The following is a 27,902-nucleotide window of genomic DNA, read 5'->3' as shown; positions in this document are numbered from 1 at the left end:
GTACCGAGCAGGTCTGACCCGTCACGAAAGACGCGAAAAAACGGTTAATTTAGAGAAACATTTATTAGTTTAAAAGAACATAGGTAAAAGTCGTTTGTGGTCGGACACCCATTGTTTATATCAAACTGCCAGGCAGAAACTATAAATCGCGGAAGGAAGTCGTGCTATGATCGGTGGAAGATCGAATTCATCTTCGATCTTGACTTTTCTCACTCTTCAAATGAGAGTCTCGTTACGTTTAGTAACCAGGGACCAACCACTCGGGAAGCGTGATTGAGAGAGAACGACCAATCAAAATAGATGAAAGAAAGAACGGAGATTGATATAATCTCCGATAATCGAGGACACCTGGCACTCGGTTAACGTTCCGAATAACCAAAACGCCGTGTGTCAACGCGCAAAAAGGGAAAAAACAGTTTCTCGTCTATTGTGCCAACCTGTAACCCGTGCCACTTCGGACTTAGACCGTGTCCCCGACTCCAACGGACGAAGTCTCCCCGTGCCCTACAGACTGTCAACGCCACTGTCCCGGGGCCACCTTCGACCGACCATCGAAGAACCACATCGGCGCTCAAGACGTCCGAACGGCTGATTGTCCTAAAGCAAGCTATTTTGTACATAGTGTATGTTTATTTTATGTTAAAATAAACGGTTTTTGTCAGATACTTGTCGTCTTTGTCTTTATAGCCACCACCCATGTACGAATGGACCCAAGACCATTACTGATGTACAATTAACTGATTGCCCCTGGAAGTCGGCTTCTTACAGAAACACAGCTTCCCTATCATCAAATGTCACGGCACGCCACTGATAATGATAGGACGTAGGAAGTAGGAATAATTATTAATCATTTAAGATATATATGCGAATATAAATGCATGTAAAAAATGTCAGATATATGCATTTTAAAATATTTGAAATATGCAAATGTTTAAAAAAGCCAGTAAGATACAGTAAAGTAGGCAGGTTGAAATGCATGCATACTTGTCAACGAGCAGAAAGGATCTGAAGTTATTTCACATATCAAAGTTTTAATTTAGCACTAAACAATTGTAAAAAAATTAATTAATTAATTAACAAAAATGATTATTTGAAGTAATTTTTAATTACAGTAATTGATTTAATTCAGTCATGGAAAATAACAATCTGAATTGGGGAGGGAAATCTAAAATTTTGTGGCGTCGCTGTTGTCGATTTTAAAATGGCGCTCTTCTAGAATTGTTAAATATCGTTTGGTAGTAATTATTGAATGCAAACTTAATTGAAACAAAAATGAAAACTGCACTTATGGTAGCGGAGAAACCATCTTTGGCTCAGAGTTTAGCACAGATATTATCGAATGGGGATTTAAAGAGTCGTAAAGGTATCAACGGAGTTTGTCACGTCCATGAATATATTGGACAGTTTCGATCCGAAACTATTCGATTTAAAATGACCTCTGTTTGTGGACATGTCATGTCTATGGACTTCATTGGCAAGTATAACAACTGGGACAGAGTGGATCCGGTAAGCAGATAACAAGGTAGTGGAGGTAAACTACTTTGCTAGAATATTCAATACATTTGCACTTGATTTCTGGTTTTTATTACGTAAAATAAAATATATAATAATAAAAAAAACTGGTAGAAGTTAATTTTAAATAGATATTTACTTATACAAAGTGCTTAGTATATGTAAGTATATATAAGCACAAATTACCTAAAAGTAACTTCAACCAAGACTTGCATCTTCCTCAAATATTTAATTTCTGAATATCCATAATGTTTTCAGAAAATTTAATTTTACTTTCACTCGTTGGCTACCTGTATAGGTACATTCTCGTACAATACTTGTTCGGCAGACTTGATACTTTAATTGAGCCAAAATACAGTAGCAGTACTGCTGTGTAATGATAGTGAATCTGCTGAATAATTAACTATGAATTGATGTGATTGGTGGTGCTATATAACTTGTACTTGTGTTCACAAACTTAAAAGCATTCGAAGTAAATTAAATTCGTTCTTAAGTTTGTATTTTTCATAAATCTGTTTTTAGTTGCTGAGAGCTGTGGTAGATGGATTATCATGTGTACCTGCATTTTTATAAATAATATATACTTTACTTCTTGTGTGGACACAACCATTTTTTGTTATTTCCAAAGGATCATCTCAGGAGGGGAGAGAGTGACTTTGTTTTCTTATGTTAATTGGATATTTGCATGTGATTGTCTTTTCAGAATGAAAAAAAAGAAGCATAAGAACAAACTTTAATGTTCTATGGAAATAATGATGATGAGTTCTCTCAACTGGAAATTGAATGATAGTTTGAAGAATGTTTAGTAAAAACTAGCAACAAATTTTGATCAGTTATAGCAACCTGATGGTAATGTAAATGAAGCCAGCCAGTAAATGTGATGTCAATAAACATGATGTGTTCAAAAGTAGTATTTCTGTAGAGGGTGTTTGACAGAAAATACTCAACTATTCTGGAACTATTGAATTTGCTGGACACAGTCGTTGATTCTTACTTGAAACATTGTTATAAGTTCAAAAGAATTTTTAATCAAATTTTCTAGTTTTGAGTTTGATCTTCTAAATATTCTGATGGTAAGAAATATAAACTACAGGATTATGAAGAATAAAGTATATTATTTATGAAAAATTACAATGGCCAGATGGCTAAGTTATGGCATTAGCCTATCACTTTGAAGGACTGGAACCAAATTTGGGTGAGCAACCCCAGCAAGTTTTTATAGGTGATTGACCCACAATGTGTAAGAAATGGAGTTGCCTTTGAGCCCAAAGGACAAAAAGTTAAAGACATATGATATTTATAATTATTAAAAAAAAATACATGTAATCCATAATCATTAAAGTAAACCATACAAAGAAAAGATATATTTGTTTCTGCTTCATCAGGAAAAACCAAAAAGAATTTGAAGTGGACTATTTATGTAGTCCACTTCAAATTCTTAATATTTGTTTTAATAGAACTGAAATGTTAGTGAAGGGCAACTAGTATTGTTATAATTTTGAGATGAATTTATTATATATATTTGGCAAAAACATGTTTAATATCTAATAAATTCATCTTGGAATTATATTGTATGTTTGACTCTAGCTTTACAAACTTCATAAGCTATTAATAATTTTAATCTTTGGTAATTTTTCAGATTTGTTTGAAAATTTTTACCAATAAATGCTACATTACATTAATTAACTTTGAATAGTACCCAATTAATGCATCTTAATTTTTTCATAATTTGTCCTTCTTAAGCCCTATTTATATGTAAATAACAAAAGATCTAATTTGACAGAAAATTGTCAAATGTTATAAAATTATTATTATAACTTAAAATATATTTTTTAAGTTTTTTAATACAGTAAATCCTTGCTTACTTGGACAAATAGGGGTGAAGATTATTCAAATATACAAAAGTCTGAGTCAATGGGTGTTTTCTCTGATAGTGTGAAAAATGAGAACATGGATATATAGTACAGTAATTTTTTATGATCAGCTCTGTACAGAAGTTTTACTGAACTGAAATTATACTGAATTTATTATTACAAGAAATGACCTCAAAAATTTTTATGACAGTATAGTATACAGCAATGTACGGTCTTTAGTAACTTACCGACTTCAATAATATAATGGTATCCCAAGACTTCTGGTTATCGAAAACACATGTTAATTATAATTCTGGTATACAACAATTTTAAATTACCCAATGAATAACAACTATATATTGACAAACCTAGCCTTTAATATCAAAAAGTTTTTTATACAGATTAGGCTAAATAAATATGGAATAATTATAAATGACAAATATATAGACTACACCCAATCTAAATGTCCAAATTGTACCAAAAATTTATCTAAATTTCATATTATATGCAAATGCTATAAATGAAAAGGATAAACTACAAAGGCTCCAAATTGGGCCATTGGCTAACTGTAACTAGTGAGAAGGAAATGTATAAGATGTTTGATAGATGCTAATAATAAATATTTTATGTTATATAACTACGTTAAACAATCTACTAAATGATAATTGTGACAAAATATTAATGAAATTCTATAGATCAGTAAATAGAAAATATCAATGTTGTTGAGATGTTATTATATGCATTTAAATAAAACGCCCTTGTAACAGGCGAAAGCCTTTTACACCAAATAAGGATTATTGTTGTTGTTGTTAATTATAATTTTTCTATTGTCAAGAAATTTTAAATTTCTATTTTGAAAAAATCTGTTTGAGTTAGCAGGAATTTATTGTATTTATATTTAATTTTATTATTAACTAACTATTTATGTTAAAAATGTTAGTCAGGCATGAAAAATTTTCATGAATATGGGGCTAAATTATATCTGTTTAAGGGAAAAACACTTTCTTAAAGTTAAATTAATATTTCAGGCTGAATTATTTCATGCTCCTACTGAAAAGAAAGAAGCCAATCCAAAGTTACAAATTCCAAAATTTCTTCAGCAAGAGGTAAATTGTTTATATTAGAAAATTTCATATTTATTTTTTGGATTTAATTGATTTTTAATCCAACAGGCAAGAAACTGTGATTATCTTATTCTATGGTTAGATTGTGATAAAGAAGGTGAAAACATATGTTTTGAAGTAATTAATGCTGTAAAAAATATTATGAAACCTCCTCAATATCACCAAGAACAGGTATGTTAAATATTTTTAACAAAAAGAGATTAAAAGTTATATATGTAACACATATAACTTTTAATCTCTTTTTGGTTACTAAGCAAATTTTGAGGAAGTTTACTCATAACATATATGTAAACATCAACCTACTATTAAAAATAACACACATTAATTTAGTTTTCTTTTGAACTATAAAACAAACACAGTAAAATTGCACTTCAGAATTGTCTGCTTGCAAGTGGCAAATGATGTTTGTGTGAGGTTAACCGAGGGTAGGAGATGGAGGATGATTCCTATCCTTCTCTACCTCTTAACGGCAACAAGACCTTGAGCTTTGATTATGTCTCGTCCCAACAGGCCATCGAACGGATAAGGTATTTGATCTTCTACCACGTAACATAAGTACGAAAAATGCAAGGGTCCTATTAAGAAGCGGAATTCCATGGCTCCATATGTTCTGATTCCGTGTCCTGTGACGCTTTGAAATAATACCTTTCTTTCCCTCTGTTCGAATTTGTGTTTAGTCGCTCGTTGAGCGAAGGATCGAGATAAAAGGGTTACCGTGGAACCTGTATCTATGGCCAGTCGAGCCGGGTAGTCATTGATAGAACAACATAAGCTAGGTTCAAAGTTTTTGGCCACTATTCCTACTCCTACTCGAGGTTTACATTCTCTGTGCCTACCGTTGCTGTTTGTAGTTTGTGAATTCGTCCGGGAGGAGAATGAGGAACCTTGTCCAACATTCCTGCAGTTTCCGCCATTTCTTCGCCAGCTCATTTTGTTAATTCTCCCTTGCGGTAGGGGTCGAGATTGAGATGGAGTCTGTCGTGACTGAAATTGGGTTGTTTGTTCGCTTGAGCTATTGTGGTCTTCCCGTCGGGTTTGTTGCCTTCCGCCTCGCGTACCTCCACCATAAAATTTGGGTCGAACATAACCGCGTCCTTCTGATGGGGACGAGTAATGTTGTCTCCCTCTATTCGCCGATTGTATTCCTCTCCGCCGCCGATTTTCCTCCTTGTATTTTAGATCATTCAATTGTTTTTGTAAATGCGCTATCGTTGCGGTTAGATTGCTATTTGTGTGTTCCGGATTATTAATCGTTCTAATTATTCCTCGAGGGGTTTCTGTTAATTGGAGCACCGTCTCTTCCCAAATGGCCGCTTTGACTGCATTTTGAAATGTTTCAGGATTTTTAGACATTACGGTACGTTTTATTTTGTCATTAAGACCGTTTACAAATTGGACGAGTAGTCTCTCGTCTCGTTCTTTAGCCTGACATCGCTTGATTATTTCCGTTTCCCGCGCGTCGGCCCCTGTCTGTTCGAGTATCGTTTCTGAAACTAGGCCTTGCAGCCGAACCGCGTATGTTTGTACATCCTCATCGCGTTTTTGTATACATGCATAGAATTTTTGCAGTCTAAGTGCATATGGCTCCTTTTCAAATCTCCGCGTCATCTGCTGTTTGAACTCATCATACGTGTCGATCGCTCGCATTCGCTCGTCTTTCCACGCGAAATCTCTTGCTATGCCTGTCAGTTTTAGCTTCGCAACTCCGAGACATTGCGCTTTTGTCCATCCTGTCAGTTTTGCTATTTCATCTAGCGAGTCAAAGAAGTCCCTTATACGCAACCCTGATGTGTCTCCTGAAAATGTGGGAGTTAGGGGAATCATTCCCGACATTCCGGAGAATGCGCTTCCTCCTGGATTACCGTCTCCAGTTGTCTCCATTCTCGATTCTTAGAATCGCCGGAAAAGATGTATGGGGGTGAGATGTCGGAACGAATCGAAACAGATCCCACTTCTGACCGACCAGTGTGAGGTTAACCGAGGGTAGGAGATGGAGGATGATTCCTATCTTCTCTACCTCTTAACGGCACAAGACCTTGAGGTCCGACCTCGGTTGTCGAAAGGATGATTAAGGCTCGAGCGGTCAATGATTAGTTACGGATTTGGGATCGTAAGATCCCGTTTACGTCAGGAACTGACACCAATCTATCAAACTTCTCGCGGATAGATACGCGTTTTTCGGAAGCATAAGATGCCGATGATGAGGGTAATGGAGGAAGAAACGCACACTCTTCTAATATTAAACAAAAATACCCGTTTATTTTGAGATTAATAGGGAATACATCGATTAACATATTTGGAAGAATTTATATCATCGAATCGGATTATTAAACCGCGTCTCGAGTGAACGGAGAGAGAGAGTTTACAAAACATCGCGAGCAGGATAAATACCTTAGTGATCCGGAGATTTGTGATCCTGAGATTTGCACAAAGTCCGAGGAACGAGAGTTCGCTTGAAAATAAGAGTCAATGGACTGTAGATAGATGAAATGGACGGCTTCAACGGCGGGAGATGATAATCCACGGCACACACACACTTGACAGTTGTCGAAACTCTTTCTCTCTCTCTCTCTCTGCGTCATCTTCGTTCGTTTTTCCTTTTATTTCGGGATCTTGGGTTCGAGATTTTGTGAAGTACGTCAAGGGTGGAAGTCCTTTTTGACCAATGGTGAATTACATGATATAATTATTTTTCAACAGTTAACTCATCTTCTACAAGGAAGTATTACCGTGGGAACGATAGTTTATGATTAATTTTTACGAGAAAATTTGTCGGTGTTTTTCCGTTTTTTTGTTTCTGTTTTTGATTTAACCCTAACTGTCGAAAATCGGTTGGCAAATAAAATAAAAATTCGTTATTCTTATATTCGAACCTTCACATTTGTCAATGATCATTTATTTATACACAGTTAAAGATAACATTTTTTTGTATTATATTTGATACACAATGATAAAAATTTGCTTTATTTACTAATTAGTTTATTTGTTAGATTGATTTTAGCTTACTATACAGAAAGGACTATTTCTATAAAAGTTTATCATTTTAACCAAAATTATAATTTATATTTTATTTAATTAATTGATGCAGAATAATTATAAATCAGTTTGTGTGTAATGTATTTACAGAAAACTGTTTTTAATAAGTTTAATGAATTTCATATAGCTTTATCAAACAATTGCTGGATTTTTGGGCTACTTTACAGATACTTTTAATGATTAAATATTATGTAATTTGGTACTAGTATCTCTAGCACCAAGTTACATAACATTTAATCATTAATAGTAGTGGTAAAGTGGAACAAAAATCTAGCAATTGTTACTTATTACAAAAATATAGGGCTTTTAGATATTTACATATGCTTCATCAAACTTTTAAATGTTCAGAACTTTGTTATTTACATAATTATAAGTCTCCATTGGAAAGTTTTAACATTTTACTGAAAGACAAATGAAAATCTTCTGCATAATGCATTTTCTTTTACTTAAAATTTACAAATTTTGTAATAGATTTTATGAATTGTGTAGAATATTTTGAACACTAATATTAATATAAAAAATTTTATTTAAAAAATTAAGTTTGGTTTTTATATTTATGTAATTTTAATGCAATAGTTGTTTAATGCTGGATATGTTGTTATTAAAAATGTGAAAATTAAAAATAAAATATTGAATTTTGTATAATTAGATTTACAAGAACCTAAACTTTTTAAAACATGAGAAAAGATTGTTAATCAAATGTAACATCTAACTCCAAATTGTCTAAAAATGGAGGGGAAACTTTTGGATAATAATATCAAACCTTTCCATCAACAATGTGAATTATAATTTACATTGTGTTAACTAATTTATTTGTATGTTGAATAATATAATATCTTAACACCAATTTCAAAATTAAATTTTATAATATAACATAACAATATAATAATGTGCTTCCAAACAGCATCAGAAGAAATGCACTTTTAATGTTTTATCATAAATATGCTAAAATATTTACTGTTTTAATATGTAGTCTAAAACAACTAGATTAGCTTAGCTGGCATCATCATAGGACAGTTAATGAATTTGAGTTTCCAATCTTTATCTGATAGTTGCCTATTTCTATTTTCACATAGATTGTCAGAATTTTGCCTTTTAATTTTTCAGTTCTTGAAAATCAGGGAAAAAAATTCATTCTAATATTCATGAATTAAATGAAGGAAAAGTGTTATATCATTTAAAATATCTATAAAATGTCAAAAGCATACATTTAACGGTTATATAAATTTAATTTTATGAATAAATAGAATTAATGGTATAGAACCAGTTATAACCTGAGAAGGAACTATGAAAGAGAGAATGTAACAATATTAAAGTATAAATTTTATAAAATGAAGGATAAAGTTGATATTTATTATCAATTTACAAGTATCATTTTTATAATCTCACAACAATTTTTACTATTACAGTTTTAACTAACTAATGTTTTTTTAAAATGAAGTTTATGTATTTGAATGTCTGTTATTCAAATGCTGCATTTTACTTTTTTAAACTATAAATAATTTAATATTTAAATACGCATTATTTTCATTTGACTATTTCGAAAGAAAAATAAAAAGTATATTTAAATAGTAAATTAGTACATAAAAATAATTCATGTAATTTTTCTGAATATTCTGATATTTTTTTATTTTTGTTATTAGAAGAGCTTTCTAGAAATACATATAGCCACACTAGCCAGACTGCTACTTATCTAGATTTTTACAGTAGCTCCTTTGTACTCATACAAATTCTTTTACAAACTTGGTACATACTACAGTCAACTCGCATGAATACAAATTGCTAGGGGAACAGTAGTTAGTTCACTTTATAAAAAATTTGTATTAATGATCTTCAGGGTCAACATCAAGGTTGTATAATTTAGGAAGTTAAGGCTTAATAGGTGATCAAAATCTCTAAATTTTAATATTTTGAATTAATTTACTAAATGAAGTTAAATAAAATTAAATTTATTTACAAAAACAAATGAATGAGCTAAATGATTTTCAAATTAAACAAAATGAGGAGGAAACAATATTTGCCATTTAAGTGTTGAGCACTATATTAGAATGATTAAACAAAACAAAGCTAAAAGAAATTGTGGTTTTTCCTATTGAAGATTGTTAGAAAATGTAGAAAATCTTTTTTGCTTGCCAAAAGAGTTAAAAAAGGATCCAAACATGGCATCACTGTATGCACTCCCCAATATGCAAACTAGCATGTGTTTGCACAGGATCACATCTATTTTAAGTGGTAAGCATTCTTAAACTTTAACCCCTATTTCCTGAGTACAGTATAATGGTCTGCTAAATCAGATTGTTTGAATTGCTCTACATTTGGAGGTTGAACCCAGGAGAATAAAATCTGTTCTACTCAAAATGGAATATTTATTACAGTACTGCTTTTGATAGTTCACATTGAAAAGTGTAAAAAGCAACTGTTATTGGAAATGGGGTTATTTCTTTGGGGTTGTGACAGTAATTTATGGTTTGGTTTAAAGAATTCTGGTAAAATTTTTGTTCATTTTATTTCATGAAAGTTACTGTTGTGACAATGGCATTTTGCTAGGGAAATGGCAAAATTTGTTTTATTGGTGTTTATTTTAAGGAGAGTTGACTGTATTTACACTTATAAAATATTTTTGTAAATTTTCCAACTATAATGTAGTGTGATATAAACATGTATTGTAAGTATAATTTGCAACTTAACCTTGAACAGGCAACTGAAAGTTAATTGTATGTTTATAAAGTCAAAAGAGCTAAACAAATGCGTACGACATCATGAATACCAGTAAAGTAACATAACAGTGATAACTATAGTATTTCAGCTATATATAAAATACTGTTTCAGTAGAGGATTCTGCTCTCTTCCAGTAGAGGATTTCTTATAGGCAATATATCGCTCCTATCAAGACAAAGTTCGTCCATTCCTGATATATACAGTATACTCTTGCTAATTCAGCCTCTCAATTATTCAGCATACCCCTATTGTGATTGCCAATACATGTCTGTTTCTTTGAAAATGTTAGTCATAAACATATCCTATTTTCTTGTTTACTTGGGTTTTATTTCTGTGTAATTATTACATATCAGCACACTGTGTATTTGCCTGCCTGCATCCAAAAATAATCAGTACCAAAAGATGACAGAACACTTCATCCACTGCATTAACATAGACTTTAGGCCTATACACCCTCAATAATCTAGAATACTCTGTGCAATGAATGGCTGGATTAACAAGAATCTAGTGTATCTGATTATGATTGTCATACAGTTTTTTATTATTTTAACAGATTATATTTCGAGCTAGATTTAGTGCAATTACAGAGAAAGACATAAAAGCTGCTATGAAGAAATTGGTTTATCCTGATGAAAATGAAGCTCATTCAGTTGATGCTAGACAGGAATTGGATTTAAGGATTGGCTGTGCATTTACTCGCTTTCAGACTAAATTTTTTCAGGTATAATTTATTTTAGTAGTAAAACTTTTTTTATTATTTTATCATTTTATAAACTAATTTATTTTAGGGTAAATATGGAAATTTAGATAGTTCACTGATATCATTTGGCCCTTGTCAAACACCAACATTAGGATTTTGTGTTGAACGTCATGATTGTATTCAATCTTTTAAGCCTGAAACATATTGGATATTACAAGTACAAGTATGTTAAAAAGTTAAATAATCTGCAACAATTTTTAGTTTAAAAATAATAGCAATTATCTTGTTTACTAGATTCTTACACCATCAGCGGATCCTCTAATGCTTGATTGGGATAGAGTAAGAATATTTGATAATGAAGTAGCTACATTATTTCTGCAGTTAGTGAAAGATAGGAAAGAAGCCAAGTAAACAATATTTTTTATTTATTTTATATTAAAATTTTTAAAAATGATAGTAAATTGTTAAGATTTAATTTTTAATTCATAGTGTAACAAATGTATCACAAAAGGAAAAAGTTCGACAACGACCTCTTGCACTTAACACTGTTGAACTGATGAAGATTGCAAGTGCAAATATGGGAATGGCACCACATCATGCAATGCAGATAGCTGAAAAACTTTATACCCAAGGTTATATCAGTTATCCAAGAACAGAAACAACTCATTATCCTGAAAACTTCGATTTGGAGTAGATATATATATTTATAAAATGTTATATAAATTTATTTACTGTTGTAAAGGAATGATAAATAAGATTAAAAATTTATTTTATTAATATTTCAGAAGTACATTGCAGACTCAAAGAAATAGCCCAGATTGGGGTGAGGATGTTAAATTACTTCTCTCCACTGGAATTAATAGACCAAGGTATTTATTGTAATTTTCTTCTGATTGTTGTTGTTGTTGTAGCAATAACTTTTAAATTTTTGTAGAAAGGGACATGATGCAGGAGATCATCCTCCTATAACACCTATGAAATTAGCAACAAAATCTGATTTAGATGGTGATGCTTGGAGATTGTATGATTATATAACTAGACATTTTGTTGCAACAGTAAGCAGATATTTTAAAAATATTATTTAACTGTTGTTTTTAGAAATGATATTTTGCAACATGTTTTTAACATATTTTATTATTAAAACAGCTTATTTTTGTTAGGTAAGTGATGATCTACGGTTTTTGCAAACTACAGTAACATTTCATATTGGTGAAGAAACATTTACTTGTGTTGGAAAATCTTTAATTGATGCAGGCTACACTAAGCTTATGAGCTGGCAAGGAATTGGATTAGATGAAACTTTACCTTCTTTAAAACAAGGAGATATCTGTAATGTTTCTGAGGTAAAATTCTGTACAAAATTGCGTATTGTTAGCAAATTTTTCAAAGTTTAAAGCTTGTTGACATCAGACTGGTCCATCTAATTCTCTAACAGAAGCAGAATTAATATCATTGATTGAAAAATATGATATTGAAATAAATACTTCTATTCCTGTAGATGCTACAGCTATAGTAATTTAAAATATATTCAACCCTTGATGAATTGATGTAAATTATAAAATTTTAAATAATAAATAAAATAGTAAATTAAATTAAAATGTATGAAATTTTTAGAATCAGTTGCTAAAGAATTTTATAGAAGCAATTTTGACAAGTGAAATTACTTACATTATGATGATATAATATTTATATTTATGATGATGATATAGTATTTGAGATATTATCTATATATACTTTTTAAATTTACTGATAAAGAGAATTAATAATAGAAGGTAAACAATCCCAATAAACTGGATTATATAAAATTTGTTATTGTTTATATTACTGGGATCTGGATTATAAATGTATTTTGTCTCTTCTTTCTTAATTTATAAACTAAGTGGTTTTAATAGATATTCTATTCTGAATTTCAATTGTCCAGAACCATAGCAACCCAAGTAACTACATTAGCACTTGACACACTTTTTTTATTATTTTTTCTCCAATATAAATGCATTTTGAAGCACAGTCTTAGTAATTCCTCTTCAGTATTACATAATTACTCATGTAACAGATGCATTCTCAAACATCACTTGAGAATGCATCTATTATATGAATAATTATGTAATATGGAAAAGTAATTACTGAAACAGTGCTTTAAAATGCATTTATATTGGAGAGAGAATAATAAAAAAATGTGTCAAATGCTAGTGTAGTTACTTGGGTTGCTGCAGTTCTGAACAATTGAAATTTAGAATAGAATATCTGTACCAAAATCTCTTGGTTTACAAATTAAAGAAGTGACAGAAAATTTGTTATGATTAATCTTCTAACTTTAAAGAAAGCTGCATTAAAGATTCCAAGAATGAGCAATAAGCATCAATATAAAATAAAAAATATGAAGATCAAATAGATATCAGGATAATATTAATATATTTATCATATCTAGTATCTATTAAGTCCCAAAAATCAGCCATTTTTCAAAAGTTACAGCAAAATACAGGAGTTAAGCAACAAATCTAATGTATCTAAGGTCATTCAGATTGTTTTTTTTTTTTTTTTTAAGTCTCTGGGTCCTTTGGGAACTAAGGTAGTCTTTTTTCACACACTTATTGAGGATTTGGCCAAATAGTAAGGGATAGGGCCCAACATATCCAAGACTGCTTGCTCACAAAAAATTTCTTGGGAGTGCTCATTCAAATTTGATCCTTGTCCCAAGAAAGGTAGGCTGATGTCTTGACCACTTCAGCCATATAGTCATTTAAAGTTAGTTTAAAAATAATTAAACATATTTTTTTGTTTATTGAACTGAGCAAATGAAGCTCATTTCTTTACATTCAAATGTCATTGGATTTAAATATTTAATAAATTTTTCTGAATCTGTTTGACTGACTTCGACTAAATTTGGTGAATGTCATGAGCTATTTGGAATCTCATCAGGTCATATCCTTGAGAAATATGGAAAAACTCTGCCAATGACTTAAGTAAGGTTCAATTTGCAGATGTAAAAACAGCAAATCTGATCCTAATAATATTTATGAATTCCAGGAAAAACTAGTTTAATTTTAAAATATTTTTACATTTAAAAAGTTAAAATTTTATAAGTAGAAAAAAATTGTATTAATTATTTGTTAAATATTTACTCTTCGGACTGTGACAATAGAAATTTGTAAAATTCAAAAGATAATGACTTTCTTATTTGTAATGTAATAAGATAAGTTTTACTTTTATTCAAAAGTTTGGTTTTTAAAATTTATGTAAGACATAAATAATTATGACATTTTGAAGTTATGCTCCATTCCTTTCAAAGTTTCTTTCAAATGCTCTTCATAAGATTTCTGATAGTACTATATTTCCTTTAGTCATTGTGATTTTCCACTTAAGAGAAAAATCTTTTAACTTCTTTTGCTATTTGTTATGTTTTGTTTTAACTATTTTTTGCAAGAGACCAAAATCTTTCTGTTGGTTGGCATTGTGGTACATTTGGTGGATTCGTGTCTCTAGGTACAAAATTGACTCTGTGGGGGCTCGGGGGCCATCAAAAATTAGATTATCAAGTGTAGGGTAGGGCCTTGCCACCAGGTGTGTTTTGTCGGACACACCTCTGATTTAGACAAAAAAAAACAAATGATAGTTAAGGCGTGAGGATAAGAGTCACTCCAAAGTCCAGGAATGAGCCTCTCAGGAGGATGAATGCAATGTCAAGTACAAATAACAGAGAGTTTATTATCGTAAAACAAAATTATAAAATCCAATTTAGGAAGTTGGCCTACTTTAGGAAGTTGGCCTACTTCCTATCTATAAACCGATGGGGGGTATCCGAACTACACGACTCAAAACATACCAGGAAAAGAGTTGTCTTCTCTTCCTTTTTCACTTTCTTTCCCTGTGCATTTCTCTTCTTCGTCGTCTTTCTCTTTTACTTGGATCCTTCACTAGGTCTCGCTAAGTCGGTCGTCTCCTTGTACAGTCAATCAGTTCAGTTCTATCTGGTTCAGTTCACTGTCTCTGAGGGTGGAATCTGCCCCAAATTTTGAGTGCATACCTTTTTATCCTCACTGAGCTTGGGAATATAATCAGGTGATTTTGATTTTTTGTGGTCTAAGTTTGTGATGCGTCACCAGTCCAGCTCAGACGGGCTGTAAGACTTTGACAACTTGGGTGGATTGTTGATACTTTTTGCCAGGTGTTCTGACCCTTCTTATCTCATAATTTAACCAATTTTGACGTTTTTTTCTCCATTAATAACCATATGTTTGGATTTATTCTCAAACCGTATTCAACACAATGTTAAAGATTGTTGATTTGTAAAATTATTGGATCAGAGGTCAATGGAAAGGCCAGGTGGCAATCTAGATTTTTTTCACTTTATAATTATGTGTTACATTTAATTCAATTACCGTATTTACTCACATATAAGACAACCTCGCATATAGGATGAAGTGTGACTTATCAAAATAAAGAAAATTAAATTTACTAATACAGTTCTAATTTTATTTTGTTTAATCACAAGTAAAATATCAAATCAATGTAAATGCACATGTCCCACAAAAATTACTTGCATTTTAAACCTTAAGGAAAAATCTTGTAAAATTGACAACATAATTTGTTCACATAAAGCTAGACAATCAGGAACCTTGTTTTGCCAATTCTTAACAGTCGAATCCACTCTCCGTCAATTACGCTTATGAGTTTTTCCAAATTCTGATTTCTGAATAATTATCTGTTTTACGTAGGAATAGATTAAAACTTATATTGTGCTCCCGTGTGATTTTGGAATTTCAATCTGGAATTCAATTCAAAAGCTTTGCTTTTTCTATTGCTATTCATTTTTACTCCTGACAATATACAAGAAGGATTCAAATGACTCAGATAAAATGCTTATATTTTTAAATACAAGAGGGAAAGTATCCAGGGTAAAATGCAAATACGCAGTTCACAAAAATTATTTGCAATAACGCAAAGAATCTTTCACTCATGCATATAGGATAGCCTAGGACTTTGAAGCTGTGATAAATGAATAAAAACCTTGTCTTATATGCAAGTAAATACAGTAATCAATTAAGAAATCGAACCTCGGATCTCACAACTCCATGCTGTTCCAGTCAACTTACTGTGGATTATGCATAGTAAATTGTTGCCAAATCTGGCCACTTTATTTCTTAAAAAAATAAAAAAAATATTATTACTAAAATTTATATTAATGAATGTTTGAAAAAACATTTTTTTTCTATCAGAAACAGAGCTTTTCAATCCATAGAGGCAAATTGTTTACTAAACCAGATATTTTTAACAAAACTTTTTGACACTGATTAATGTTCGAAATTCCAGAAGAACTTTTCCTTCAAATGCTGTATAATATTAATAGTATGATCCTGAAAGTGTTGAGAAATCAGCCTTTATGCATGCTTGTTTTATTGTCTAAAACAAAACAAGCATTCTTTCCAATTAACGAATACAGTTTTTGTGCTTTCATTTTAATTACCTCCTTATGTTTTTCAGTCACTTTAGATATTTTTTGTTTCTCATATGATCTCATACTTGCATGCTGCTTAGCCCTTTGAACCATTCATTGTTTGATTAGTTTCACAGTTTTTTGCAACATCTGTCATTGACGTACTGCAAATGACTATCTTCTTGTGAAGTTGTCACAGCAAGCACCATATTTTCCGCTGAAAACTGGCTATTGAGAATTGGACAATTTCTTATGATGCTGATTTAACACTCCATCCACCATACTTTAGGAAATTTGTAGTTCTTTTGCTATGAATTGTTTTGGTTTTTCTGGATTTCTCAGCAGTCAACAGTTACTTTTTGACAGTCCATTTCAATCATTGTTTAAAGCAATAGCACAGTTACTTTAATAAAACTGATAATGGAAATCTTACTTTAATTAGTTGAAATTGTTGCTACGGCAACAAAGAAAATTATAAATAATAAAAAAAGTTAATGTCTTTTGAATTTTATGGATTTCTATTGTTATAGTTCTTAATATATCAATATTAATGCACAGTTTTTAAAAATAGAGTACAATCTATGTGCAACCCATAAAAATTTATTTGAATTATTAAGTCAAATTTTTCTTAAAAAATATTGGGTATCTATTTCTCTTTTCATGTAGTTGAATTTGTTATGTGAACATTAAAAATACTATTCTCTTGTTTTATTTGGTTATTTTATGATAAGAAAATATAAATAACAAAATAATAAAAATTTTTATAATGAAATATTCAGGTAAAACTTGTTGAACGTCAAACTAGTCCACCTGATTATCTAACAGAAGCAGAATTAATAACATTGATGGAAAAGCATGGTATTGGAACAGATGCTTCTATTCCTGTACATATTAATAACATTTGCCAACGTAATTATGTTACAGTAGGAAGTAAGCGGCGACTTATTCCAACTCCACTTGGCATAGTTCTTGTTCATGGTTATCAAAAGGTAATTTAAAAGAGTTGTTATTTATTTATTAATAATTTGAATTTTTAAAATTCATTAACTCAAAATTTCTGTATAATTAATTTTTTAAGAATCAAAATCTATTATTTTTATTTTTGCTATATAATATTGCATTAAATTGGTTTGTAAAACTTACAATACATCACAATTTAACTCCTATCTTTGGATTTTAAGTAATCATATTATCTTAAGCATGTTAACAGGGCCTTTGAGAATTTGTATGAGTCCTGGGAGTAGAGCAAGCTCCATTTGCCATTTTTTTTAACAAATAAAATACATAAAATGCTTGTTTATTAACTTAATAAAAAACAGTTTCAAAGATTTTATTTTTCCTTAGTAAAAAATAACATTGATTTATATAGATAGGAAGCACTTAGTGTCCCTAAGTTTTTCTCTAGGCCTGGAGAAAAATTCACTACTATTGATGACCTTGCATATTAATGTCATGTTGTTGTATTGTAATGACAAAATTCTCTCAATTGCATTTCTTTGTTATGAATATATATTTTACTTAATATTTATTAATTTTATATTTTTTTCTTTTCTCTGTATATTTGTAACTTTAAAAAATACTGTAATAAAAGTTTAACTGTTTTACAAAAATTTTTGTGCTTTGTTTAGACCAACGGTCAGCAACCGGTGGTCCGTGGAGAAATTTGGACATTGTGCAACTGAAGGTTACGCAAAGTATTATGAAATAAATGCAAAATGCTTTTTTTCACTCTTTGGGGGTTTTTATTTGCATATAAACCAAATACGAAGTGACTGTTATCAATAAATAATGAACAATAAACAATATTGTGAGTGCGATTGTCATCCTTTGTGGAAAAGCACTAAGAATCCATAAACTTATTTCAAACATGCAACAATGAACTTTAGTCTTGCATTAATTTGTTATAATTAAACATGCGAGTTTCATATTAATATAGTAAAATTAAACTTTTATGATCATTATTATACTACAGACTTTGTATCGTTTAAAAAAATTCACGATAGTGGTCTGCAGGATTCAAAATTGTGAGATTAGTGGTCTATAAGGTCAGAAAGGTTGCCAACCACTGGTTTAGACTACATCTTTACATATTTTAATTTAAATCATCAAAGTTTACTTTCATGCTTAGTTAACCTTACATACAATCCAGTAAAATAACTTAATTTTTTCATTGATTCTTATTTTAAATGTATGAAAAGTTTAGCTTTTAAACTAAAAAACCGTGTTGATTTTTATAGATTGATCCAGATTTAGTTTTACCAACTATGCGGGCAGCAGTTGAAAAACAACTGAATCTTATTGCTGCAGGTAAAGCAGATTTTTCTTCAGTGTTACACCACACATTAACAGTGTTTGAATTGAAATTTCATTATTTTGTGACTAATATTCTTGGAATGGATGAATTATTTGAAGTCACTTTTAGTCCCTTATCTGACAGTGGAAAACCACTATCAAGGTATTTTTTTTTTTTAGATTATGAAAACAAGACATAGAAATTAAATATTTATTTGTTATATTATAGATGTGGCAAGTGTCGTCGTTACATGAAATTAATTGCCACAAAGCCAAATCGACTTCATTGTCCACAATGTGATGAAACACATTCTATTCCACAAAATGGAAGTGTAAGAGTTTACAGAGAATTAAAGTGTCCATTAGATGATTTTGAATTGTTACAGTGGTCTGGTGGAAGTAAAGGAAAGGTGAGAGTTACATTAAATTTTGAATGTTTTAAATGATAGTATTATTAAAACAAATTATTATAATTTGAGTTTGAATAGAAATATAACTTCAATAACTCTCTAAATATTACTGATTGATAATATAATTTATTTTAGAGTTTTGTATTCTGTCCATATTGCTTTAATCACTCACCATTTCGTGATATGAGAAAGTTATCAGGCTGCAATTCATGTACACATCCTGCATGCCCACATTCTTTGACAGTTAATGGAGTTGCATCTTGTTCACAGTGTGAATTTGGTGTCCTTGTTTTAGATCCTGCTTCTGGTCCAAAATGGAAATTATCTTGTAATAGGTATGTTGGAATGCTTTAGAAAACCTTTTACATTATATGATGATTGTGCTGGAGATTTTTTTTTTGAATAAAATATAATTAAAGATGATGTAATGATTTTTGGGCTGCAATTTGAAAAAATTTTAGACCTATAAATTCCCATTGTCATACATCCATTCGTCTGTCTGTCTTTCTATAATCTCAAGAATGGAGTTAGATAGACAAAAGATGAGACCAGATGTGGAAAGCTTGGGGCAGGAAGTCCCGATTAACTGTATACGAACTTCCAATGCAAACAGGAAGTTCGTTTATAGTTAATTGGTTATTTCAATTCAAACATTTCCCCTGAAAGGAGTTAGATAGATACTGGCACGATTCTGTTGTTAAAGGAAAAGTATTATGTACGGGGGCAAGCCATTACTTATTTGAAGTGGAGAGTATATATTTTATATAATATATACAAGATAATATATTTTAAATTAAATAAATTAAAACTTGCAACTGCATTGTGACAATGTCACAATAAATAATTGCTCATGTAGACTTATTTTATAACCTGTATTTTGTACAAAAATAAAGAATTAAAAATGTCAAGAATGGAAGAAAATATATATGGAACTGTTGCAAAACATGAACATTAATTCTTAAGTAGAAAACATAAATTGGTTAATGTTACCCTAGGTATACAAAATGGTGGCTCGTCTCCGATTCCAGCAAGGAAACAATGGGGACGCAGGTTCTAACCTAACCTAACCTAACCTATTCTAATAAATTATCCCCCTATTGTAATAATTTGTTTGCTAATAATTATGGTAATTTGTTAGGTTAGGTTAGGTTAGAACGTGCGTTCCCACTGTTTCCTTGCTGGAATCAGAGACGAGCCGCCATTTTATATACCTAGGGCAGGGGTCGAAAAGTGCGGCTGACAAGCTGCATGTGGCTCTTTGCATAGATGTTTGTGGCTCTTCGGACATAAACTCCAATCTCACCTCATCTCAAGCAGCCTTATAACTTATGAGTTTATGAGATAGAGCTGCCGAACAAACTTCAACTCATACGGCATACTCTCTACCATTCTTTAGCCTGTCCGCACATGACCACTCGCGTTGATCAATATGAATCGCATGCGAGTGGTAGCATTTAAAGCATATATATATATATATATATATATAACCTATTGAACGCATGTTTGTCGTCCGTGTAATGTTATGCCGAAAACGGCCACTAGAGGTGTCCCTGTCATGTGTCGTATTTTTCACATTTAAATTAACAATATAAATTATTATTTACATTAACAGTATAAAATGTTATTATTCATTTGGTCAATAGCCAATAACAATATAAATAATTCAGTATATTTGTAATAGGAATTTATTATTGTCACGGAATGCCTGTAACACGCACTAGGGGGCGTCCTTCAACACAGTTGGTCGGCGATCAGCCAAGCAGTTAAACCTCGATGTGGCTCTCTGGTACCTTTTGGTATCTTATTTCCATGACAATTTGGCTCTTCTCACTTGACAAACTGCCGACCCCTGACCTATGGGTAACATTAACCCATAAATTTATTTGAAGTATAGTATTTGAGTGATTTATTAGTATATGAGAAGAAAATTACAGATTTAAATGGTTACTTGAATCATTCTAATCATTCTGTTTCAGATGTGATGTCATCATCCATGTTTTTGAAGATGCTCAACGATTGACTGTTGGCGAAGAAACCTGTACAGACTGTGGAAGTCAGAAAATGCTTATAGAATATAAAAAAGTATATGGAATTTTCTTATGTTATATTTTTTATATTTGAAATATTCTTAAAAGTTTTTGCGTTTCAGGAAAAGTCAAAACTTGCAAATGGTGCAACAGAAGCTAATGGATGTATATTCTGTGATAGTCAGTTTTCTTCTCTAGTGGATCAGAAACAAGCTCTTAGGCAAAGAAATACCGTTGGTCAGGTGCACCATCGTGGAAGAGGAAGGGGAAGAGGTAGGGGTGGAAAAACAAGAGGAAGGGGAAGAGGAAAACCTAAAGATAAAATGGCTCAATTAGCTGCCTATTTTGTATAGTTTTGTGTTTTTACACAAAATTTTATTTATACAAAATGAAAAATCCTTATTATTTAATTAAAGATTTTAAAAAAATCAAAATTTATTTTATTTATAAGTACAGTAATTCATTTTTTTACATATTTACATTCTGTATATACACTATTGTAATATTAATATTGATGTTTTTGGATCAAAGTTTCCTAGATCATATTTGATAGAATATGTTTGTTGTACTAAATTTCAAAATAATTTTGTACTTTTTCAAATAACTTATGTCCATATTGACAGTGGCGTAGCATAGTGGGGGCGGCAGGGGCGGCCCACCCCGGGCGGCAAAATTTCACAATAAATACACAATACACATTACACCTGTACAATACACAATAATGATGATTGTTCTTTGCCAAAAAGTTCTTTAGAATTACTGTATATTTTAGTCTTTTGAATTGAGATACCTATATAAGGAGGCAGCAAAATTTTCCTCCGCCCCAGGTGGCTGACACCCACGCTACGCTACGCCACTGCATATTGAACATTGAAAAAATATTATTCATACTAGAAATGGTCCATGACCTGGATTCATGAAAGCATCACATTAATGACTATTGTAAGTTATGATAGCATCAATGGTGTTGCATTACCATTGTCTTTACAAAATATGTGCCATTACATTATCATAAACAGTGCAATTGAAAAGTTCTAGTTATGCACAAGTTCATCATGCAAGATACCCTCATTGACATTTTTGAAAACAATTAAGAAGAGTTGATTTATGGTTAGGGAATGATAGAAGACACTTCCAACACTCACTATAAAGTCAATGTAATTAACAGTATAAGTTTAACTGATTATCATTACCTGTTAAATTCAGGACATTAAAGCAATAAAATTACTGCAGAGGAGCTTTCTGTTCATTCTATATTGGCTGTTCAAGTTAGCTGATTCAAGTGTTGCCAGATATTTAACTACATTGATAAAACTTATCATTTGCCTCTTCTCACAATTTAAAGCGTAGCAACAGAATTAATTTAATACTAATTAATGTAGACAGAATAATTTTTAATTTGAGGAGCTGAGATATCAATTATGAAATCTCAGTACAAAAAATGAAAAAGAAAGAGTAGACCAAAAGTATACCAAAAAATATTCAATTTTTTTGTAATAATTATTAATATTTCTGACAAACTAAACTTTTGTCATTTTCAGAAACTAAATACATAGAAATACTATTGCATGCTGGTTAGATATTTTCAGCTGTTTCTTGATTGTTGGGGTTAGTTGAAAATAAAATATATTCTCAAAACTGGATCATTAATATTTAGTTGTAATCATTAAATCATATAAATACAATTTACAAAACTTATTATAATAGTTGATGCTTTTATGAATCTAAGTCTTCATTTCTTTAAATTGGAATACTCAGAAGAATGTATTTTGAATTTTTGAAAATTGTTCTTAAATAATTGTAATAAACTATCATTCTTAATTGTCAGTTCTTATACTAAACATTTGCTATTTTATCCAATAAAGTAAAAAAAAATACGTACAGTACATACATATATATAAATTATTATTAAATCATTAATTCCCTTATCCATCTCAATTTTCAATTTTTTTGGTTTTATGATTTATTCTCTTATAACCTGCATGTTATAATGGGATTCAGATATATCTGACCATGAAAAATTTCTGGAGTTCCTTACCCAAGATTCAATTCTGGATACCCCAGACAGTGGGCTGACGACTATCTCAGCGGTCTGATTCAGAAAAAGACCCTCAAGTAGTGGAGAGCAAAAATAAATAAATGATGCAAAATGTTACGTACTCTTCAAAATACTCTTTCATATGAAATTCTACACACTTGAAACTCTTAAGAGTTATCGGAGAAGTGTTTTAATACAAAAATGATACACAGTCAAACCTCTGAACCACTGACAGGAACAAAAAAGGCCTTTATTGGTGATTCACTTGTATTTGACTATAAAAATAACTTTATTTCTGGGGATTAATAGCAGTTATATGAGTTTTCAACTGCAAAAAATATTATTAGTGATGTAACGAATATTCGGTTACTACCCGGTATTCGGCCGAATACCTAAAAACAGGAGTAAGAAATAACAAAAACACAGTAAATTAATCATTTTAGTAACTTTAATAATAGTTTAATGTTCAGCATTAATAAAAGTTAATAAGAAATAGCATCTAACTCTAGTATTAAATTATTTCGTAATTAAATAATATTATAGCCTTTATCTAGCCCGATATCTTATGGCATTGATGGCGTGTAGATTAGAATGTATCGGGCATTAATGTTATTGTTTAGTTAATTATGTTATATTCGAATTCGCGTATATTTTAATATTTTTTACGATATTTTAAAATGATTTACGAAACGTTTTATTGAAACATCGTATTTAATGAAATTTGAGTTATTTATCTATTTCTAGAAGATGAGTAACTAATATATAATTTATTTTATATATAAAGCAAAGAATGAGCATTTCTCATTATATACAAAAGATAAATTTAAAATCGTGTTAATTTTAAAAATATTGACAAAAACAATAGCAACAAAATATCACAAAACTTCACGAATAGAAACCCCCAATAATATATTTGAACTGTTCCACAGCTGGGGAGAAACTAGACCATATGTCCTCACTAAAGTATATCCTTAAGCCTTGGTCACACTATGCGATTTCCAGCCGCGCAGGCAACTGCAACCGGAACAAGCGCGAGTCGCGCGCGTCTTCTCGTGGTCACACACTGTTCGTTGACGTTGCAACTCGGAACACGTGATCCTATAATAAACCAATAAAATTACAGTAGCTTGTTTTTGTCTACTTTCGTGAGTTTACTGACATTTTACGTTCTACTTCAGACAGTGGCGTGCCGGGACATTTGATAAAGAAGCTGTGTTTCTGTAAGAAGCCGACTTCCAGGGGCAATCAGTTAATTGCGCATCAGTAATGGTCTAGGGTCCATTCGTACATGGGTGGTGGCTGTAGAGACAAAGACGACAAGTATCTGACAAAAACCATTTATTTTAACATAAAATAAACATACACTATGTACAAAATAGCTTGCTTTAGGACAATCAGCCGTTCGGACGTCCTAAGCGTCGATGTGGTTCTTCGATGGTCGATCGAAGGTGGCCCCGGGACAGTGGCGTTGACAAGTCTGTAAGGCACGGGGAGACTTCGTCCGTTGGAGTCGGGGACACGGTCTAAGTCCGAAGTGGCACGGGTTACAGGTTGGCACAATAGACGAGAAACTGTTTCCCCCCTTTTTTGCGCGTTGACACACGGCGTTTTGGTTATTCGGAACGTTAACCGAGTGCCAGGTGTCCTCGATTATCGGAGATTATATCAATCTCCGTTCTTTCTTTCATCCATTTTGATTGGTCGCTCTCTCTCAATCACGCTTCCCGAGTGGTCGCCCCTGGTTACTCTCACCTGAAGAGTGAGAAAAGTCAAGATCGAAGATGGATTCGATCTTCCACCGATCATAGCACGACTTCCTTCCGCGATTTATAGTTTCTGCCTGGCAGTTTGATATAAACAATGGGTGTCCGACCACAAACGACTTTTACTTATTTTTTTTAAACTAATACATTTTTCTCTAAATTAACCGTTTTTTCGCGTCTTTCGTGACGGGTCAGACCTGTCCGGTACCTCACATTTCCATAAGTTTGAAACAAATACTGGAAATGACAAAAATAAACAATTTATGTATTTTAGTTCTAAAATACAAATAATACATACATAATACAAATTGATACGATACAGACAATGATAGAAAAACTTGTTTTTTAATTTTTTATAAATTAATTCGGTTAATGTTACCCGTGGTATCGAAGATGGCGACGGGGAAATTTTTCCCCCTAGATACTAGACGCCGACGGGGAAATTTTTTTCCCCTACGTTCGAGATGGCCGCGTTTCCGGTCGCCGTCTTGTCTGCACGCAAGCTAACGTGCAAACAAGATGGCGACCGTCGACGACGCGACGACGACAATAAATTATACTTAACTAGATGTTAAAAGATATTTTAAACTATTTTAAACATATATATATATATATATAGTATATGGTATAAATAAACTTACATTAGCGTTGGTCCTTCGCGGTCCTTCGACGCTTTGTTGAAATCGATGTTGAAGACTCGGAAATACTTGATGTCGTCGTTCTTTTCTGTTTCTTTTTGGTAGTACTTTTCTCTGCAATCTTCTTAGTTGCCCCCCCCGCATTCCTTTTTTTTCCGAACGTTTTTCCGCTATAGGGGCTGCTGGGACTGTCGCGGGTTCCTTCCATATTGGTTCCTTTCCACGTCCGGGATATATATTCCGTAAATGTCGAACGAAGGTAAAAAAACGATCTCCTAGTTTTTTTGAAGGCCAATTCAGGTATTTTCTATACATAAATGCGTACATGTAAGAATCGGAAAGGTCTTCTGTATAGTGTTTTGGAAGGTTTTTTTTTATTTTTCAAATATCCCCACAGTCTTTCGATATTTTGGGTGTGGACTCCCGTTTTTGGATCGACGAAATTTTCAGAGTGATTAACCGTCCTGTGTGATATTTCGATTCCTTCCAATTTGTCGATATTGTAGTAGCCTTTCCATTCGTCAGTCAATACAGTAGTGCCCGAATTAATAAATTTCGATATAATCCAATTGAGAGTATTTTCCGACCTGTCGTTTACTTGGCAAACGAAACAGCTTTTATCTTCTCGGCAAATGCCTCCGACGACCCATTTTGTGCTTTTAAGCTTTCTACCTTTTTCGTATTTTCTTTTACAAATAACGGTCTCGTCTATTTCGACAGTTTTATTTGGTCCTCCTATTTTGAACGATAGAATATTATGTAGTGCTACTAGCATTACAAATCTGATATGGTTCGACCAATCGACTGCAGCTTTGTTAGATATTCCGGCGGCATTAGCAGAAATATTTGTAGAGCAATCGAGCGCAAGGTGATGCCATATAAACGACAAAATCGAATTCCACGGTAAGTTTCCACATTTACCTTTAAACGTACCGTCGAAGGCAGAGCTGAAGTTCCAACATTTGTGGCATCTCATCGCACACGATTTTCTGTCGTTGCGATATACTACTTTGCACGGTTTGGAACATTTCGAACAAATGTCTACAGTGTGCTGTAACCCCAATTTGACAGCTAATTTAAACCCTCTGTCTATTCGCGAGTCAAGTCCAAGTTCAGTATAATCGTGTTCCAACAATTGGAAAAAAGTCTGGGAAGAACATCCCGCCCAAAATTCTTCGGAATTAATATCTATATCACTCATATCTTGAGTTAAAAAAAAACTACAAATTAAATAACAAAGCTATCGTTAATAATATTATCACACAAAATGCGAATTATCTCGAAATATACAAACCTAAATCACAAAAAAAAAAAAGACTTCTCTTACGAATAAATTTTCGGTTTTCGATAGACGTACCGCACGTCGAAACTTTCCTCTCGTCGAAAAATTAGTATTAATTTGCATAATGCGACAGATAGTACGGGTACGCCCCCAGTAGAGATTATCACTCGAGAATCTGATTCGAGATTACCGGAAACGCGGCCATCTTGAAAGTAGAGAGGGGAGAAATTTCCCCATCGCCGACGAGTCGCTAGGGAAAAAAATTTCCCCGTCGCCATCTTCGATACCATAGGTAATATTAACCACTAATTCTATTCCGTAATTTTTTCTGCAAAGTCGTTAATTACTTTATCATAAAAGTCGTGTCGGACTCATCGACGTATTTAAAAGCTTTTTTCTATCGAAAGCAATGCTAGCGACGACAATTTTCCTCCGTCCGAGTGTACCTGGCCAATATGGTCCGAATTCGCTCCGTGGTCGAAAAACTGCACTCAACAGACCCACTGGTAGATGGTACCGTAAAAATTAATGATATTAAATCGTACAATTCTTTTAGTACGTCTTTGTTTGGATCGATATTAATTATAATATGTTTTATGTTTAAGAGTTACTTGTCAATATAGTCCGGACACGAATATTGCGATTCGCTACGTAATTTAGATAAATCATAAAATTTCCCATAAAATTTACTTAATTTAAAGAATTAAAACACGCTTGGAAAAATTGTTAATAATTTTAATATGAAAAACATCTAAAAGTGATAAAATTTCTAAAGATTTTATGTCTGAAAATCTGTCAATATAATTATAATTTTCTTTTAATTATACTGTAATTAAATATAATTTTGCAAAAAAATACATAAAAATTACATTAAATACTCTTTACTTTTTAAATCTTAACCAATTCACTTAGCCAGATAGCTCCCAGTGGCTAAGGGATAGAATCGTTGGAAGCGTTACACGTGTGTAGTTTCCACCAGCTAAACCGGCCGAGGTTGGTGCTCTGTAAAGCGCATGAGCCAATGCCCTCTGGCTGCTTTACACCATTCAGTTATTCTCGCCTTGAAAGCCGTCTC

The 27,902-nt window shown here is 31.9% G+C and overlaps 2 protein-coding genes across 3 annotated transcripts; one reads left to right on the top strand and one right to left on the bottom strand.

The window, feature by feature from the left end:
- Nucleotides 1–1,188: 1,188 nt before the first annotated feature.
- Nucleotides 1,189–21,549, top strand: Top3beta (topoisomerase 3-beta). Of its 2 annotated transcripts, none has more exons than XM_067288233.1 (16): nt 1,189–1,506; nt 4,394–4,471; nt 4,538–4,660; nt 10,797–10,964; nt 11,032–11,166; nt 11,238–11,350; nt 11,433–11,633; nt 11,729–11,812; nt 11,878–11,998; nt 12,104–12,286; nt 17,157–17,366; nt 18,615–18,832; nt 18,899–19,079; nt 19,215–19,414; nt 21,056–21,161; nt 21,229–21,549. In XM_067288233.1, exons 1-16 carry the CDS (start codon nt 1,273–1,275, stop codon nt 21,457–21,459), a joined length of 2,586 nt encoding a protein of 861 aa, XP_067144334.1. In that variant the 5' UTR covers nt 1,189–1,272; the 3' UTR covers nt 21,460–21,549. The 2 variants fall into 2 exon arrangements, with proteins under 2 accessions (XP_067144334.1, XP_067144335.1); XM_067288234.1 differs by having other exon boundaries at nt 1,398–1,531.
- Nucleotides 21,550–25,852: 4,303 nt separating this feature from the next.
- On the bottom strand, nt 25,853–26,746 carry LOC136989831 (uncharacterized). The gene has a single exon (XM_067288115.1). It carries the CDS (start codon nt 26,744–26,746, stop codon nt 25,853–25,855), a length of 894 nt encoding a protein of 297 aa, XP_067144216.1.
- Between the last annotated feature and the right edge of the window lie 1,156 nt (nt 26,747–27,902).

Source organism: Centruroides vittatus, unplaced genomic scaffold, assembly GCF_030686945.1.
Source record: "Centruroides vittatus isolate TY-2023 unplaced genomic scaffold, ASM3068694v2 scaffold_769, whole genome shotgun sequence".
NCBI classification, from domain to species: domain Eukaryota; kingdom Metazoa; phylum Arthropoda; class Arachnida; order Scorpiones; family Buthidae; genus Centruroides; species Centruroides vittatus.
This window is presented reverse-complemented; position numbering and strand designations above follow the sequence as displayed.

Bases quoted from the DNA above. Each gene is read 5' to 3' on its own strand.
- LOC136989831 (XM_067288115.1), bottom strand. From the start codon at position 26,746: ATGAGTGATATAGATATTAATTCCGAAGAATTTTGGGCGGGATGTTCT.
- Top3beta (XM_067288233.1), top strand. From the start codon at position 1,273: ATGAAAACTGCACTTATGGTAGCGGAGAAACCATCTTTGGCTCAGAGT. The intron at 1,507-4,393 runs GTAAGCAGATAA...TTAATATTTCAG, and splicing joins ACTGGGACAGAGTGGATCCG to GCTGAATTATTTCATGCTCC. The intron at 11,634-11,728 runs GTAGATATATAT...TTAATATTTCAG, and splicing joins CCTGAAAACTTCGATTTGGA to AAGTACATTGCAGACTCAAA.